Here is a 19681-nt window from a genome sequence, read left to right on the forward strand (position 1 = left end):
GTTTAATATTTTTGGGAGGGGCACATTTGGCAAAAAAAATACTACAAATCATGCAGTGTCTAACTGCCGTCAAATCTTTAACGCACACTCCCAGTAGGCCAAGGAAGGCCCGCCCATTTGTGCCTGACTAGATTGTCTGCACAACACAAATTGGTACACATCTCTGGAGTCATGTGATCAAGATGTATAAGTCAAAGTTTTCATATTCCATTTAGATCACAAATGCTACAAATCACTGTTAGTTGCAGACACATGATTTATTTTGTTTCACCAAATCAGGCGCAAATGCTCTTATGTGACAATGAAGGTCAAACAAGGTGGTCATACTCCCTATCGTTTGCCTGTAATTAGTCACAAAACTGTTGGCGGGGCCTATTTCTTATGAAAACCGGATGTTGCGCTGAATATTTTTCAATGCAACATCCAGTCATCCCCAAATTGGAATCTCATGTTGAGGGGACTTAATAGACAAGAGCACACCTCCAAAAGCGCTTTCACTTCTGCCACAAACTCACAAAGTTGCACCGTCTGTAGTACAAACTATATTCCTACCCCCCCACCCCCCACTGCATTACATTGCATTATCTTCAATGCAACATCCCAATGCAGTCATCCCGAAATTGGAACCCCCCGCCCCCCACCCCCGCAGCTTCCTCGTCTCCTGACAGCTGCACTCCACGACTAACACAGCCCTTGATAGGCAACCTTGCCTGGCGGAGATCTATGCTCAGAGGAGTGCACTTTTCTAGTTGAAGATGGCGTCCACACACACAGTTGTACATGAATGCAAGTGCAAGTATAGGCTATCAACAGGTTCTTTCCAATAACCTTCTTTTCTTCTTTCTTTCTTTCTTTCTTTCTTTTGTGTGAAATGTTGTTTGGCACTTCCAGGCCACCACAGAAAGGGCTCATTGGGCAGAAGTACATTTGCATTCTTCTGTGTTCCATGCCTGACATTAATACAGCCGTGGAACTCAGTCAAAGTAGTCCTCTATATCGATGTTGGGGTTGAGCAGCTCATCCTTGTAGGGTGTCAGGTCCATCTGGTTGAGGATCAGGTTCTCAAACGTCTCCTCCAGGTCTGTCTCTCCGATGAGCACCGCCCCAACCATCCTACCACCACTTAAAACAACCTGCCAACAAAAGCAGAGCAATTATTCGATAGGTGATATACAATAATAATAACGCACTGGTTACCTTTACATAAAATAAAACAAAAAACATCTATAGGTGAATTTAGTAGAGTATGTGACGTGATACTGAATTCACCAATGTTACCTTGACATATTCCTGGCCTTTAGTGCACCGGACCAGAAGCTCTTGATTTAGCCCCAGCCCCTGGCCATTAAACTTCCCCAGCAGGACAACCTGTAGTATGGACAAAATTAGAGAGAGATGTTAAGACACACAGGTAGGTTTGGACAGCAGGTTGACTTAAGGCAGGTACACATTGCAGGACCTTAAAGTGCTCGGGGGGTTATCTGATCGTTAAGCATTACACACTGCAGGAGTTTATTTCTTGAAATCGGCTGTCATAATATCGTTGTGGTCTTCACAACAGGATTGATCCCCGACAAGGGCTGACACACTGTAGGATAGTTCACTAGGATGCTATCTCCAGAGTCAGACCCAATACATACATTTGAGTTTATTCCAATTCATTTTAATCGACGTATCCCGTGATATGCCTCTCTCCCTCTCCCCCCTCTCTCGCTCTTTCTCTCTCTCTTTCTCTCTCTCTCGCACGTCAAGTGCAGAAGCGGTCAGTGACAGCGTTGCCATGTCCGCTTATTATAAGCGACTTTGGGCTTGTTTTTCTGTAGAGTTGCTTGTAAATATTGGTTGTTGCGGGGTGCATTTTTTGGGCTTATTTGTATAGTTGCTTATTTGGCCTTGTTTCCTAATGTTGTTTAAACCAGTGGTTTAAACAACACATAATATGTATTTGTCCGCAGACCCCCCTTCTGTAAATATGTTGTGCCATCACAGACCCCCATACAAGATTTGTGTGGATTTGGAAAATATTCCACAATTTTCTCAAGATTTTTCTTTGAAAATAGCTGCGACGCGTTGTGAGCTTGTAGATCGGCTATTTTCAAATATCCAATGTATTTGTAAATAGGTTTAAAGTGCTCAAGTGGCCTTTTCTTGGGCTTGTTTTCATAGACCTGGTTGCTTATTTCTCTCGCAACATCTGGCAACGCTGTTCTGACACAACGTGCACATGCTGCACACTCACACACACACACACACTGAGCTGTAATGTGCTCTCATTGGCTGTAGCGTGCATCTCCTCGCAAGGTGGTCGCAGCCCCGTTCATATTGTATGATATTGTCTGCTGTCCTGTCCCAGACAGAGCTGAATATCTAACATGGTAGTTATCTGAAAACGGTCGGAAAGCCGTCGCAGAGCGGATAATCGCGGCCATATCGTCTCGCGGTGCCTTTCACACACAGCGAGCATTATCTCGCAGATCAAAGGCCGATCTGCGTCAGATCGGGAGGTTTTGTCGGCGAGCGCCAAAAAATGTCGGCGACAGCAATATCGGACCCAATCTCCTGCAGTCTGTACGGGCCCTTATAATGTTATGGAAAGACAGGCAGTCAATATTCACTGGCCCCTTATACACCTGGCATTCATATGTTTTCTATCCAGATAGTATTCACCCACATTATTTTTATACCAGGCATAAAATGCAGATTTAGCTTTACCACGCAAAATGCAGATTGTAGTTCGTGTCATGTTCATTTTCATACTCCAGAAACATGGTGAATGGCTGGAAATTGAGTTATAAGTAATTGTTCATGTTCTAGTAGTATTGTCAGACCTGGCTGCATTACATTAAGATAAATATGTAGCCCCAGAGGTAAATTCAGCAACAGCAACCAGGTTTAAACACAGGAGTGGCACAGTTAAAGGAGAATTCCGGACATTTTAAGTGTTATCTTTGATGTGTCGTTACTCACCTACCGACGTAAAAAGTGGCGTTGTTTTTTTCCAGAGATTCCCCTGTCGTCATTCTTTCAACCCCCTCCGTTGTCATAATGGGAGCGCGTGGCTTAGGGAAATTCGTCTATTATAACCGATGCAAAGTTATTTTTTTCTCTACTACTACTCATTGTAGAGTCTCATGATAGTCAAACATGCGCTGAAAGTTCCTGAGAGGCTACCGCTAATGCCGAACGACACTGGCAACACGTTGCCAGGTTCTGGAGAGAAACAAGCAACCAGTGTTAAATCGTTCGGCATTAGCGGTAGCCTCTCAGGAACTTTCAGCGCATGTTTGACTATCATGAGACCCACGCGCTCCCATTATGACAACGGAGGGGGGTGAAAAAATGACGACAGGGGAATCTCTGGAAAAAAACAACGCCACTTTTTACGTCGGTAGGTGAGTAACGACACATCAAAGATAACACTTAAAATGTCCAGAATTCTCCTTTAAGAGTAAAAGTCTAAACAAAACATAATCTTAGATTCTAGCACTAAATATACATAATGGGTCTCTGAACGAATGTATGGTCTATCAATAAATATGTACAGTCTATCAACAGAGAATATATGAATGAAAATGTCTATCAATTATAATATGTGAATGAACGTTAATATATGAATGAACGTGTCTATCAGCAATTAATATATGAAGGAATATATGTACATGTACAGTATAGTCTACAAACAATAAATATATGTATGAATGAATATGTATACAGTCTATCAACAGCTATCCTAACAAGCATATGTCAGTGTACATCCTAGTAGGGCCTACTCTGTGTACAAGTCTGGACATGAGTCCATGTGCAGGAGAGAGCAGTCAAAAGTCAATAATCAGTAACAGACAGAGGTAAATGTTCTCATTTGGGGGTCAAGCTTGGTTGAGGACTCGGAGTCTGATGGCCAAGGACTGGCCAAGTCGCTTTGGGTGTGCAGAGGAGGGATGAGTCTGTGGCTGAATCTGCTCCTCATTCCCACCATCATAGAGGGGATGGAAGGGGTTGTACAGGACAGTTTTCAGCTCCCTCCTCAATCACCTCTAGACTGTCCAGTTCAACTCCAGCTATGGAACTCATCTTCCTCACCAGCTTGTTCAAACTTTACCATTACAACCAAAAAGCATCTGTGCCATTTTAGATTTCAGCGTTGGCTATTCTAAAATAGCAGACGTACAAGCTCACAGCGAGTCACTTGCACATCTTGCACAGCAAGCTTGCACATCTGCCATTTTTGAACATGTTTGGAAAATCTTAAAGTCTGAGACCTACAGTACTGATTTAGAAGGCATTTGTAGAGGCCTCGGGTCTTAATGGATTAAGTATTACCAATACAACCAAAAGGTTTAAGATGTATTTCAATACAACCAAACGGTTTAAGCAGTCAGCTTTCAAGCATTTCACATGCATTTACACAACCATCAGGGCTCTAAAAATGGCAATGTTCGTCCGTCCAAAACATTGGGCCCCATCTTCTGTGACGCGTTATGCGCACTTAACCGGGTTGAGCCACCGCGCAACGCGCAAATTGATATTTTCCCTCAGCGCAAAAGACAAAAACATAAGAGTCACAGTGCCGTGCGACTATTTTGCGCCTGGAGGTGTGGTTGATTTTAAAAGTAAGGCTTGCCATAGCGCAAAGTTATTTTTCCCGCAGGGTTTGGGCGCGCATCATACTGTACCTTATAGCTGAAGAATTTGGTGATGTGTGAGAAGAGCTCGAAGCAGAAGTCCAGTTCAATTGGTTCTGACAGGACATGTGCTGCCATGCAGCTGCCCACGTACCAGCCCATCTGACGGGCCTGGGTCCACAGACGCATCTAACCAGAACACACACACACACACACACACACACACACACACACACACACACACACACACACACACACACACACACACACACACACACACACACACACACACACACACACACACACACACACACACACACACACACACACACACACACACACACACACACACACAGTAATTTAGATAACTTGAACTCAAGTGAGGAATACTTTTACCCGCTTTCAACGCACAGGTGTCCCTATTTTGGCCATGTCTTAATTTTTGTAAATGGTCAAAGATGTACAATCTCACAAGCTTGTATATCTGCTATTTTAGCGGCGCAACTGTACGATGAAGTATGATATAGGGCTTAAGTGGCTAACTAAGAATTTAGTTCCAAAGAATTGCAAATGTGTTACTTCCGAAAATTGTTATTATTATCTTTGAATTTAATAGTAAAGTAAAATAAGTTTTACTTTTATCCCAGCAATCAATTTGTATATGGAATATAGTAAAGTCAAGTCTCACCACCCCCCCCCCCCCCCGCCCACCCACACACACACAAAAAAAGGTTGGATAACATATTTGACATTAACCACTTGAACCCTGAAGTCACTATTCTGGGCATGTCATAATAGGAGAACATTTGGTGAAAATAGGTGAACATTCGCAGAAAATAGGAGATCTAAAAATATATATTTGAATATTTAATTATATTATGTACTATATTTAATAAATAAAATGTATTTGCGAGTTTCAAAAATATTTCGGCACAGAATCAAATGTTTTATGGTCATGACTCACCAGGAGCCTGGATGGCCAGGAACCACAAAATGGCCGCCACTGCTATGCTCTATAGGGTTTAAGTGGTAATAAAGTCTTGAACCGGTCATTAAAATGAGAGAAGCTTGCCAGTCATTGTCCTGTACAATGAGATGTCGTTGTAATGTCTACCTGCTGCCACAGGGGGCTATGTTCCCAGCATGCCGTGCACACGTCTCCCGCAGCATAGATGTCGGTTTGTGATGTCATCATGTGGTCATCTACTCGCAGCCCACCGTCATGTGCCAGCACAAACTAAACACAGGCAAACAATAAAGCATGTAGTATTCTGCGGATACAATGCATGTGTATTTACATTCAAACGTTGTCCCCAATTCAACTGTCAGGTTGTAAGTCCTCTCACGCGTCACGCGTATTCAAACCTGTGTATCTCCATTATTTCTGGTCAAGTGTTAGGACTTCTATTTTCATGTAATGAATAATTGCTCATGCTAATCATGTTGTCCATACCACCATTCATACATGTCCTTACATTATTGCCTTGGAGAAATGGTTCTGTGTTGGGCACCACACCAGTAGCACTGACAATGAAGTCACAGCCAATTGTCTTCCCATTAGTCAGCTGGACGTAGACTGGCCAGGATCCTATGCAAAGAAAGAAAACATAAATAGGTAGAGAGACAGTTCTTAAGCAAACTGCATGTGCTACCTCTAAATTAAATTAATTATATTTAATATGTATGGGATAATGTACAACAAGGACAATGTTGCAAAATAAACCCTGACAGGTTCCTGCATCATTCTCTTAGGGTGTATTTTGCAAAGTTGACCAACTCTGTGTATTATCCTGCTTGTATATTATGTAGCTACTTATTAACTCATTCACTGCCAGGCTTATTTCAAGATAGTTGATCCATATGCCAAAGGCATTTTGGGTCAAACGGAGACATTTTTTTCTCCGTTTACATTTTAACATTGAAGTGGATGGAGAATTAACTTAATTTTTTTTAGGAGACGTCAAAAGACGTCATTGGCACTAATGGCACACTGAAAACGGCCGTCAAAAGACGTCATTGGCACTATATGAGTTAATAAAAAAACATACTTTGACATGAAATTGCTATTAGCCTATAAGCATCCACTAAAACAAAGTAGTCAATTAGATTCTACAAGAGCTATATAGCGATTCTAGAACTGATTGAAGATTCTACAATTACAACTACATAGATTCTACAAAGACAGAAGCATTTCCAGGCAATCTGCCATAATCCTCTGACTGCTGTAAACGTAAGTTCAGGACATTAAAGCTGCAATCCTTAAGATGTATGTCCTTGCCGGGATTCAAACCCAAAGATTTCTATCAGACTCAATTTCTGAAGATGTAAAGCCCACTTGGGTAGTGGAGATCTTGCACTATGAGCACACGACACCACGACTTTCCGCCAGTTGTTGTTTTTTTGCGAGATCACGCACTTGCACGGGAGGTGCAAATGGCTACTTGTTCATGTTCATGTTCAACCCAGATTTGGCATAACAAAAGGGAATGAACTCGTTCTCATGCTATGCAACCAAAATGTGGAATATCCTACCAAAAGGAGTAAAGGAGTGTAAAATCCTACTCACTTTCAAAACAACCCTGACTATGAGCTTCAGGCAATACCACTTGTCAACCACTAGTTTTCCTACCCAACCACAGGTATAAATGTCTCAATAGAAGCGCAGGGAGACCACCTCCAACCACCACAGTTGTGTTAGTTATTGTATTAACATACTACCATACAGATTAGTCAAAATAACATTAAATTCCCTAGAAAAGTTCAGAATATCAACTTTAAAGTTACAAGAATGCCAACATCAGAGTCGCAAAATGACCACACCTTTCTCACATGCAGGTGTTTCCAGCTCCTTGTGTGTGTAGATCTTGTCCACTTCACACTCATACTCCATAGACACTCTGTGGGGACCCTGGGGACAACACATAAGAGAGAAGATGTAGAATGAAGATCCTTACTCAAGCACCCACTATACATAAAACGTATTTGTAGGATATCACATAGATTTAATAAAGATAATGCAATAATACTCTAATTATGTTTCTCGTCTTGTTTGCTCACAGTCCTTTCCACTTCCCAACTATGGAATTTGTGACCGCCACAGTTACTGTAAGCAAGCTTACTGTAAGCTTGTAGATTGACTATTTTCACTCATTTTGTCAATAGACAAAGTATAAGATAGGGCAAAAATACAAAACATGGAGATACTGTACAAGGTTTCTGCACAACAGCAACACTATACTCAACAAATCATCACCTCTTGTGCTCCTCTCAGAGTGATGCCTTCATGCCAGTCTGGTCCCAGAGCACTGCCAGGCTCTGCAGAGCCAGGACCACTCTCTCGTCTGTCTCCTACATACACAAACATGCACACGCACAGTCGCACACACACACACACACACGCATTAGTTAGTACAGTATGTGAAAAAACAGAACAAACAAACAGAATCTTAGGTATGTTTTCTGATTAAGAATGTATGACAGAGTAGAGCAGATCAGAGGAGAATACAGCAGAATAGATACAGTACAACAGAAATCTGGTCCATATCGACCAGATTTCTGTTGTACTGTATTCCCATAATATTTTGCGAATAGGCATCGACCCGCTTTGATCTCAGAGGACTTTGCATGTTAACCACATGAACTCTAGCACCTCAATCTTGTGCATGTCATAATAAGCGAACATTAGCAGAAAAGAGCATATCTACAAGCTCACAACACGTCCCAGCGCGACATGTTGTGAGCTTGCAGATCTGCTATTTTTGGCGAAAGGATTTGGTGTAGATGGATCCCAGTCAACCTGTATAAGGGTATACGTCTATCCTTTAAGTGGTTAAAGGTACTGCAGTTAAATCAGTGCATTTCAGGGAAAATAGTCATTAGCTTCACATTGTGACCAAAGTAGATCGGATGTAACAACGTGACACCACATTCATGGGCCCATTTATCATCAACTGCTATAATACATGGCACCTTTACTGTACTGTAATGTTTCCCAATGCAGTTTGCAGTGAAATCAATAGTGCGAATGCAGGGAAATGGCTCAGCCGTCTGGGAGCCAGATGGTTTGATCTGTGGCTCCTCCTGGCATCGCGTTGAAGTACAGTTATCTCCACCGTTGCCGTGTGTGAATCGTAAAGCACTATGAAAAAAGGCACTATAAGATGCTGAGCATTAAATGCTCTCCATTCCTATTGAATTCCTAGTGTGAGATGCTTAAAAAAACAGTACTCCATCTGTGTTACATAAATGCCCCCCTTGTTTAACCACTTAAAATCGGTTGCTGACTGGGGTCTCCCATGGTCTATACTTAGTCCCGCCTCTTTTTCCCTCTACACAAAATATCTTTGCCGAAAATATCCGATCTATAGTTGCGATGCATTGTGAGCATGTAGATCGGATGTTTTTGGCAGAATCTTCACCTATTTTCACAGACTGTTTGCCTATCATTATGACATGCCCAGAATAGGGCCGCTAGGGCTCTTCTGATTAAATTGAACTTGACAAAGTCACCACTGACTTTGTGTCCATAATGGACAGGCACATTTAAACTGCAACTATTCAATAATTAAATTTAAAATCAAAACTTTCCAGAATTCTAGCCAGCATGTTAAACTATCACAAATAAATGGACAAGCACAATTCCTGGACAGACTCATAAATACAGTGCCTGGGGAGCAGTTAGGGGTTAGGTGCCTTGCTCAAGGACACTTCAACACACAGGCTGGGTGGACTGGGGGGCAGCAACCTTCCAAACAGCCTCTCTATCACTAAGCTAAAGCCGACCATTAAATGTATTTGTTTATGTGAAGAATGAAGCATCCTTTTATGCAATGATCAAACTAAAATATTGCCATACAGTAACACTGTCTGATCACTGCAGTTACTTTACTGCCACCTATATAGTATAGAGTACAAACATCCTCAGTGAGGCACAAGCCATGTTTCTCATTCAAATGTAATCAAGCATTCACACATTACAGTGTCAAATACAATTTCAAAGGTGTTAAATACAGATATAGCAAATTACCATGGAGTGATTAGAACTTTGGATTTGCATTCCAAAGCATTTAGGATAATTCCTTTTAACAAGACGTTCATGAAAGTCCTTGCGGGCTTGTTTCCAATGAGGGCCTGTGAGCAATTAGGGGTTAAGAGTCTTGCTCAGGGACAAATTTCATTTCATCGACACATATGCTGGCGTGGCCTGGAATCGTACCTGGGGCAACCAGGACCTCTGGCTCCCTAGGCGGGCTCACTAACCACTCAGCTATGGCCGCCCGCATAAAATTTCATAAAAAGGGCTTGTTGAGTTTATTGTTAAACGCCTCCAAGAGGAGTAGTCAATGGGCACGGTATTATGGGAAGGTGCAGAAGGTTCTGTGTGCACACCTGCAGTGTAGGTGTGTGAAGATCCAGGCCTGGCCTCCTCTGTAGTGTAACGGGATCTCTTACAGGTAGCGGCCCCCGCTGGTCTGTCTGCCTCCAGTGAGGGGATCAGAAACTGTGCAGCTCCGGCATCAAAGAAGGCGTTCCCTATGGCCTTGTCCTTCACAGCCCAGATCACCTCAACGCCCTGCACCTCGTACCTAAAAAACACAGCAACACTTTCTATGAACAACATTAACCCTGGGGTCTCTATTTTGGGCATATCATCATAGGTGGAAAGCCAAAAAAAAAGTATAAACACAATAACAGCCAATCTACACAACGCATTGCATCGTTGGCCAACTAATAGTTAATAAGCTAATAGCTTCAGTGGTTACTATAGTTACTATACCAGTGGTTTGTTCTAGCCTGGTATCCAGCCTGCTTCGCTACGTTCGGCGAACTTTTTTTTCTCTCTTCGCTTCTCAGTCTGGAAAGCCTCCCATTGGGAGGTTTTGCAGAACTACACTGGAACTACATATTTACGTTGGGCAACGTCGTTGCTGATTGGATGTTGTTCAAACGAATGACGAATCACAACGATCACACTGTTTTTTTGGTCCCGCCCCGCACCACAGACCAATCAGAAGCCCCAGGTTCGATTCGAACCTTTTGGCATGTCCCGCCTCCCTTGGAGATAGGAGGCTTTCCAGACTGAGAAGCGAAGAGAGAAAAAAAAGTCCGCCGAACGTAGCGAAGCAGGCTGGATACCAGGCTAGGTTTGTTCTCCTTTTAAAGAATATTTCACTGAACTTATGAGAAATTAATGGTATACCATAATATACATTGTTATGGTCCATAAAGCAAAATAAATATACCACTACGCACTATTATGATAGTTTAAATATTGAGAAAATGTGATAAAAAATATGCGACACAACTGAGTATGAATCAGGCTTTAGGTACACTCACACTAATTCCAAGGCAATCCCTCCATTTCCCACAACCACAATCCTCTTTGCCTTGGATAGCCGCTTCTGAAACTCCTGCAAGCACAATGGAATTGGAAAGCATTCACATAATTTTTCTTATAGCTGTCAAGTATTTACACACACACACACACACACACACACACACACACACACACACACACACACACACACACACACACACACACACACACACACACACACACACACACACACACACACACACACACACACACACACACACACACACACACACACACACACACACACACACACACACACACACACACACACACAATTCTACTCTAATTCTTAATATACTGTATGTATGTTATTATGACATAACCACCTCCAGAGAGGAGGATACATCAAGTGTATATCGGAAGAGACACTTGGTTGTCTGGGCTAGGGGTAACAGAGGCGAGGGATGTTGTGTCCTACCTGAGCACTGTCTGTGTCCCGTATCCCCAGCACAAAAGGGTTGTCCTTGGTCAGGAGTTTTGGTCTGGCCCCACTGCAGATGCACAGCTTCTCATAACCCACCTCCAGTCCATCCAAGGTCTGTAGTGTCTGACAATCAAGACAAGTTCAATTAGGATTGACATTATATCAATATAGTGACATGTGTAACAGACCCTGGTACGGCCAAACCTTTATTTTGAAGGCTCCAGCCGGAACACGGAAGTCAGGGCGGCTGGCTTCCTGAAAGGGGGCTATTTAAACCTAGCAGTGACAGCATGGCAGGAGAAAATGTTTGTTTAAAGGACCTGGAAGGATGGTCAAGGAAGGACGGACTATAGACCTGAAAGGATGGTCAAGGAAAGGACTGACAGTTACAGAACTCTGCCTATAGCACCTAGCTGGAAGGGGAAAAAGGTATTATTGTATATGTTTTCTTGGTACTGTTGTTGTCACTGTGGATACTTCATTGAGTTTTATTGTTTTCTTATAGTTGTTTATGCTCTGTCTAATGGTATGGATAATGTAGGCTATGTATAGGATAAGGTACAATGTATTCATAATGTTTAGGAGTTTATATGAAGTTTTAGATATGTTTTTGTTAGGTTTATTGATGCAATGATGTTTATGAATTGACTTTTGATGTATGTATTGTATGTTTTTTGTTCTAGTTTTCACGTTGGGAATACAAATAAAATGGTAAACTCATCAGTCGAGCTTCAACTCCTTTATGTCCAGCTGGGTCCGCTACAGTGAAAACTTCACCCATCTTCTCTACATCTACCTAGTGAAAACTTCACCCATCTTCTCTACATCTACCGACTAGAAACTTCACCCAAAGGGCCTAGACCTGCAATAAAATGGTGCAATAAAATGGACTTCTCTGAGGCATCAAGACTCTACTACACTATCGCAGTCGCATGGAGCTGGTGAACAATTGCATGAACACAAACACAACTGATACATGACTGAACATTCACAAAGTAGGCACAAAACGAAAAATAAGGACTTCTATGGATATTGCACTCTCTCAGTAGCTCATAAGTGCGTATAAGGGCTGCTGAAATTCAGTATGGTTTAAATGCAAATTGGTTAAAGGCATATATGAGTTCCTTTTTAATGTTCTACAGTGTTGTTTGTAATACAGTTTTCTAAGGTGCATTTTGGTTTTATTGTCTTTGTTTATGGTTATTCACGGTCCTTCATTTATTTATACCTTTACCCTGTAACTTAAACTATCACTGTAATTTGAATGCAAAATGCCAGACATAAGCATGATGGTTAAGGAGTCAGATATCCATACAGACTCAGGGATTGAGAAAAAAGTAAAAGAGCTTCTCTGCCTATTTGACCAGTGGAAGGTCCTGGTACGAGTAACAAAGAAACAGTTAAAGTCCAATGTTGCTGAGAGTGACCCAAAACTTGTCATGGACACATTGGAGAAAAGTAAGGACATTTCTAAATGGTATTCTGAAATCCGAAAATGCATCACACCAGAAAATGGTCTACGGTGGAAAGTGGATGCATGTGAATCTATATCGAATGATATTTTTTAAATTGTTCATGAGGGTATGGTAGATGGAAAATGTAATGGAATGGAAGTGCCATATTTTCATGAACGGTTTAGTTATGATTCTTTTCACTCCACACCCTCATCTGAGGCAGCAGCAGAGCTCACCGCAAGGGAAGCGGAGGATAAGGCACGGATGGAGCAAGAGGAGCAGCAGAAAAGACTCCTGGACCAGCGGGAGAAACTCCTGGTTGTTATAGAGGAGCAACACAAGGAGATCCAAGAGAAACGATCAGGCCAGGGTGCTCTGGAAGAAAAGGGCATCAAGAAACACCTGGAGGTGATTGAGGGAGCAGCAGTGAAGCCCATAGACCAGGTGATGGAGGGAGCAGCAGTGAAGCCCAAAGACTCAGCCCAGCAGGGTGCAGCTGGCCTGGGCTCAGATCCCAAGGCACCTTCAGTTGAAGCTGATGCTCCGCAGGTCGGAGGGGCCGAGACTCATGCCGTCCCTCAGAATCAAGTCCAGGCTGTTGTTCGGAGTCCAGAGGGCCAGGCCCCAAAAGCAGTGGCTCTGGTGGCTTACAAGAAGGACGCCAAGGAAGATGCCCCGGCTGCTGCAGTAGAGGCGGAACGGGGGGCTAGAGGAGTGCCACTGCGACGAGGACAACCAGATGAAGCACAGGCTTCCCTGCCTAAACACCAGGAGGGAAACCTGGTCAAGGTGGGAGAAGGACTCAAGGTGGGAGAACAATGGTACAGGTCACTGTTACCTAGTCTAAGAATTTTAAATGCGTCTGGGGTCACGTGATTTTGATGTGTAAATCATTTGTAATGTTTTAACTGTTTTAAAATCACTGTATGATTTGGTGGGAGTGTAACAGACCCTGGTACGGCCAAACCTTTATTTTGAAGGCTCTAGCCGGAACACGGAAGTCAGGGCGGCTGGCTTCCTGAAAGGGGGCTATTTAAACCTAGCAGTGACAGCATGGCAGGAGAAAATGTTTGTTTAAAGGACCTGGAAGGATGGTCAAGGAAGGACGGACTATAGACCTGAAAGGATGGTCAAGGAAAGGACTGACAGTTACAGAACTCTGCCTATAGCACCTAGCTGGAAGGGGAAAAAGGTATTATTGTATACGTTTTCTTGGTACTGTTGTCGTCTGTCTACTGGTATGGATAATGTAGGCTATGTATAGGATAAGGTACAATGTATTCATAATGTTTAGGAGTTTATATGAAGTTTTAGATATGTTTTTGTTAGGTTTATTGATGTTATTAATTGACTTTTGATGTATGTATTGTATGTTTTTTGTTCTAGTTTTCACGTTGGGAATACAAATAAAATGGTAAACTCATCAGTCGAGCTTCAACTCCTTTATGTCCAGCTGGGTCCGCTACAACATGGGACTAGATATCACGTGGGATTTGGGATATGGCAAATAAGCGCTGTGTGCAGTGTGGATCAAAGGGGGAAAAAACATATCAAATCAAAACGATATCAACATAAAAATGTTCTCAAGAAGAGTGTTTGAGTCAGAAAGTGTTGGTATATGGTGAGCAATCGACAATGTAATGTCTAAAAGTGTTGGCCTATATGTGAGTGCAGATAACTAATGAAAGTAACGATAAAAACTGTAAAGATGTATAGAAAACTGCAAAGTAGGTCTGGAACTCATACAACAGCAACCATTTCATCAGAATGTGTGGCGTAGCTCTGAACAGCAGTTGCATAGTGCAATCAAACGTCCACAGGGTGGCAGTAGTGGACAGATAATAATCGGGTAATAATGGACCCTACTGTGGCTATGATGAAATGTGTTGCATGACAGTCAGTACTACAGTATGTAGGATTATTCACAAATATGTACTAAATAGTAACACAGTCATACAGGTTCATCACTAGGAGTTGTACTAATATACATTAGAAGGAAATACCAGCCTTTAAAGGAAAGTAAGTGGTTTGTTTTGGTTTTTCAACCTGGACCATATTTTCCTAGTGGCATCAAACACATGGGTTCTGATAACATTTGTCGCTTCTGTCAGGTGTAGAACTTCACATACCGGATGCATCATTCCATCATGGATGTAAAAATCTGAACCCAACATGTTTAAAACACAATAACAATAACACTTCAACTAGGCCTGCATAAATGCAACTTTTTTACTATTATATTGTCACATTGGCCAGTATTACTTATGTTATATGTTAATTCTCCTTGCAAGTGTCTCAGGTAAATTGCTCGTTACTCTAGGTTCAAGGTTCAAGGTTCAAGTTTATTAATGTCCCAGAAGGGCAATTGGGTTTACAGCCAGAGTAGTGGTTTAAAACATACAGACAGTACAGGACAACAGCAGACATGAAACACCATAGCATAAAAACATAGATTTTTATATTAAGGTAAAGACAACAGTCTGCAGTGTAAACAAAAAGGACCTTATATTAGGACTATTATTATTGTGTATTATTGATCAATTGTTTACCATAGGATAACAAGTAGGAAGACATGGCTTAAAAAGGTAGGGTAAGTCATTTACTTTGGTTAAAATAAGTGTTAAATAGCTCTGTATTGTGATAGTACTCATTGCTATAGAGTGTTTGTTCAGTAAAAGGAGTCTCCCATGTCTCTCCAGCTATTCTCTAAACAGAAATGGCATTTTCAGTGCTCTCAACTGATTGGCTTAAATGTACTATATTCTGTTTACTAAAGAGCTGGAGAGACCCCTGTGACCGAACAAACGCTCTGTAGCAATGATTACTGTCAGAATATAGTACTTTAATTTTTAACCAAAAGAAAAAGAATAACAAAATAATATCACTTACCCTACCTTTAACTTTGAAAACAAAAACAACAGACTTTAACGTTATCAATATAACATACCATTGTTTTAACATAAGAAGCATTTGGCACAGCTGTCTGCAAAGATTATAATAAAAGCTTAATAGGAACATGGCATTAACTAGCACCCACCGTCCACACTGAATTGAATAGAATAGAATAGAATAGAATAGAATAGAAATATTCTATTGATCTCTGAGGGGAAATGTTCAATAGGAACATGGCATTGACTATCCTCCATGAATGAAAAGCTACTCACATGGTTGCGTGCGTGGAGGGCTATGACAGCAGATTGGATTACAGTAAGGTTGGGATATTTCTCCTCCAGAACACTGGATGGACATTCAGCAACGTCAAACTCTTCCAGCGTCCTGGAAACCTGACAACAAACAAACAAGTGGTTTTGTCTATTGTGAATACTCAACGGCCATTCAATTCTCTCTTACACAATTCAAATGAAATCAAAAGGCTGATGTTATATATTGTTCATTCAAAACTAGCCTGAGAAACTATCTATCAGGAGACCACAAGGGGAGGTAAATGCAAATTTCATTCACTGCTGACGTGTTTGCCTTTTCTCCTTTGTACATTTAGTGTACTTGTAGATGACATGTATTAGTGTGTTATTTTTTATGCTATGTTGATTAATAGAATACATAGGACCACAATGGAAACAAGTCCCCAGGACTTTTTTGTGTTATCCTTTTAGCCTTAATGTCTGACTGTACCTTGTGCCGTTTACATTTCTGACTAAATAAAGTATTCAATCAATCAAAATACCACTCCAAGAAATGTGATATGAACAGTTACCCAGTGTTACAGCAAGGAACTGATATCATGTGTAGTGACATGTATGCTTGATGAGTCAGTTGTAGAGTTTTTTGTTTGTTTGTTTTTTTGTGTCTAGTTTTTAAGATTGGTGGATGAGCAGGGCTAAATAATAGGGAAAGAGGGGAAGTCTGCACACCGTTTAAGCTCCCAGTAGAACATTTGTATTATAGTTAGGCAACGTTTCGACCGCAAATGGTCTTCATCAGGTCTAAATAATAAACATACTTGACCTCCAACTCAAGTGCTATGATGAATAGACATGTTTTAGTGTGGATCGGGATCATCAGTGACCACCACCAGACCATCATCATCATCCTCCTCACCTGCTTGAAGTTCTCCACCGTTTTGATTTGAGGTGCTGCCGTGACCAGAGCAATGCCAGCAGATGGAAACCGGGACAGCAGCTGCCAGTCACATGGAAACAATTTGATCAGCAACAGTTGTTACAGCGACATAGGTGACCTAACGTTATCAGCAGTGGTGGAAAAAGTACTCACATGTTTTATTTAAGTAAAAGTATCAATGCTGCAATGTAGTAGCCTGGTAAACCCTCCCTCCGGAAATCTCATTTCCATTTGATTCCAGGAGTGAATCAAATGGAAATGAGATTTCCGGAGGGAGGGTTTACCAGGCTAGCAATGTAGAAATACTCTTGTTACAAGTAAAAGTCCAGAATTCAAAATGTACTTGAGTAAAAGTATAAAAGCATTGGTATCAAAATGTACTTAAAGTACCAAAGGTAGAAAGTATTAAGCAGAATGTTTCGTTTCACACGCACAAATCTTTTGAAAATAGCAGATCTAAGCTGATGCAACTATTTTCAAATGGCCGAAATGTATGTATGGCTGAAGTGGTTAATGTATGTTTTGTAATAATAATCAAAATCTACAAAATAACTAGTAACTGAAGTCTTCAAATTATTGTAGTGGAGTAAAAGCACAATATTTGCCCCTGAGATGTAGTGGAGTAGAAGTATAAAGTATTGAAAATTGGAAATCCTCAAAATTGTACCAGTACTTGAGTAAATGTAGTTAGTTACTTTACACTAGCCTGGTAAACCCTCCCTCCGGAAATCTCATTTCTATTTGATTCCAGGAGTGAATCAAATAGAAATGAAATTTCCGGAGGGATGGTTTACCAGGCTAACTTTACACCACTGACTGGATGGAAACAATTTCAGCAACTGTTGTTACAGCGACATTGGTGACCTAACGTTGACAGATGATCAGTTAGAGCGAAATGTATGAGTGACCAAACGTCATCAGAATTAGAATATAGCTAATCAGAGACAAAGTCCAACAATCCATAACCCCAACATAGCTCTGGTCCATAGCGTTAGAAGGAGAACTCTACTCTTATACACTAACAAGCCATTGCCTTTGCCTTTACGGACCACAAGGTAATAATAATAACCAATAATTAATTCATACAGACTGTTTCACCTGCTCAGTGCATGTTACGCCTGCGATGCCACCTCCTACGACCACAAACTGATACATGTTCTGCTTTTCATCTGCCATTGTGTTAACTATTAGCTTCACAGCTACCAAGGCATGCTCCAGAGACTATAAAAGTGATCTGTAAAGTGTTTATGTTGAGTTCATGATCATCATGACATTTTGTCTACGGCAACTCGCAGGGGTCATCTTCTAATGACGGAGATCCTTATGCAGCATTACTGCCATCTACTGTTGATGTAGAGCACTGTTTCGTCGGGGACCAACTTTTATGGGTCGCGAATAAATACCCCCTTTAGATTTTTGTTCCCTGCATGTGTTTTATACAGCTACATTTCAGCCTCTCTTGTAAGAAAGAATGTGAATAATCCTGTTGAACACCTGATGGAATAGAGTATGGACTGGAAGGCAGAGGCTAACCGAACAACTGGGCAGTTGAGAGATTTGGGCTTTTTTTTCTCGATAGAACTGAACACTTGAGAGAACTGGCAGGCTACTGGATTTTTGGGAGAACTGGGCACTATTGGGGGAGAACTGGGCCTTTACATTTTAGAACCCATGAATCATTCATGAACAAATATGAGGCTCAGTGTGCATTAGTGCCAATCATCCTCCAATGAAAATAAAATGAAACCCTGCATTCACTGTACAACATGTTTACATGAGATGCATTTGCCTGCCATAGTGGTTCCTAATATATGCTGTGTGTCAAGAATACATAATAGCAGACAGACAGACAGACAGACAGACAGACAGACAGACAGACAGACAGACAGACAGACAGACTGACTGACTGACTGACTGACTGACTGACTGACTGACTGATTAAACTTAATGCTTAAGACAAAGATACAGATGTACACAGAACCCAATTCATACAAGTGCCCAGTTGGGTCCACTTCACACATTTACCAAGCTCTCTTGTATTCATTGGAAGTCCATAGGCCTATGTATGAATCATAGTCAATTAGGGTGTTTTTCTAAACAAATGAGCTAAATGGCTATAGTTATTTATTTATTTTGGGGGGGGGGGGGGGGCTCTGCAACGCATGGGGAATTATGAAACAGATGAAGTGGTTAAGCAGGCATTGATTGAAGGAAATGATTATCAATTAAAATATTGCTGTGTCAGATACACCACATTAATTTGCCAACAGTTTACAAAACAATGACAGGAATGAGACAGGAAAACAAAAGGGATACACATGTAGGCCACAATGTTGACTAAGAGATGGTCAACCAGGAGAGAAGCCAAAGGAGTAGATTAAGACTAGGTCATTTGAAATTAAAATTTGTGATTAACTTCCTCTACTACGCATTGTGAGTGCACAAGAGAATTGCCATAATCTGTTCTGCACACACAGTTACCCATAGAGTTATAATATATCGCAGTTACCTGATCAGAATCAAACTCACTTCCTCTTTGAATTCAAGTACTGTACATAGGTATACAGTTAGCAGCCAGGAAACCGGGTGTTGGTGAGAGAACTGCCCCTTTCCTTTCACTGTATAGTATTTCACTTTAAATACACATTTTGTTGACAAACGAACTATATATAGTAGGGGGTACTAAGTGAAAAATCGTTACGCGGCGGATAAAAGCATGAAATTT

General features: G+C 41.4%; 1 protein-coding gene across 2 annotated transcripts; it reads right to left on the reverse strand.

The window, feature by feature from the left end:
- Nucleotides 1–651: 651 nt before the first annotated feature.
- LOC308101890 (pyridine nucleotide-disulfide oxidoreductase domain-containing protein 1-like) lies at nucleotides 652–18214 on the reverse strand. Of its 2 annotated transcripts, none has more exons than XM_080451424.1 (13): nucleotides 18055–18214; nucleotides 16936–17016; nucleotides 16041–16160; nucleotides 11417–11545; nucleotides 10959–11032; nucleotides 10011–10207; nucleotides 7876–7970; nucleotides 7443–7530; nucleotides 6098–6210; nucleotides 5737–5859; nucleotides 4674–4811; nucleotides 1279–1368; nucleotides 652–1133 (listed from the first exon to the last, which is right to left on the reverse strand). In XM_080451424.1, exons 1-13 carry the CDS (start codon nucleotides 18130–18132, stop codon nucleotides 975–977), a joined length of 1485 nt encoding a protein of 494 aa, XP_080307550.1. In that variant the 5' UTR covers nucleotides 18133–18214; the 3' UTR covers nucleotides 652–974. The 2 variants fall into 2 exon arrangements, with proteins under 2 accessions (XP_080307550.1, XP_080307549.1); XM_080451423.1 differs by having other exon boundaries at nucleotides 18043–18214.
- Nucleotides 18215–19681: the final 1467 nt, after the last annotated feature.

This window comes from Gymnoscopelus braueri (genome assembly GCF_963280865.1).
Source record: "Gymnoscopelus braueri genome assembly, chromosome: 15".
In the NCBI taxonomy this organism is placed as follows: domain Eukaryota; kingdom Metazoa; phylum Chordata; class Actinopteri; order Myctophiformes; family Myctophidae; genus Gymnoscopelus; species Gymnoscopelus braueri.

Excerpts from the sequence above, each read along its gene's own strand:
- LOC308101890 (XM_080451423.1), bottom strand. The coding sequence starts at position 18,132 with ATGGCAGATGAAAAGCAGAACATGTATCAGTTTGTGGTCGTAGGAGGT. Across the intron at positions 17,017-18,042 it reads CTGAGCAGGTGAAACAGTCT|CTGCTGTCCCGGTTTCCATC; the intron begins GTATGAATTAAT and ends TGTGACTGGCAG. Across the intron at positions 6,211-7,442 it reads AACACCTGCATGTGAGAAAG|GATCCTGGCCAGTCTACGTC; the intron begins GTGTGGTCATTT and ends TTCTTTGCATAG.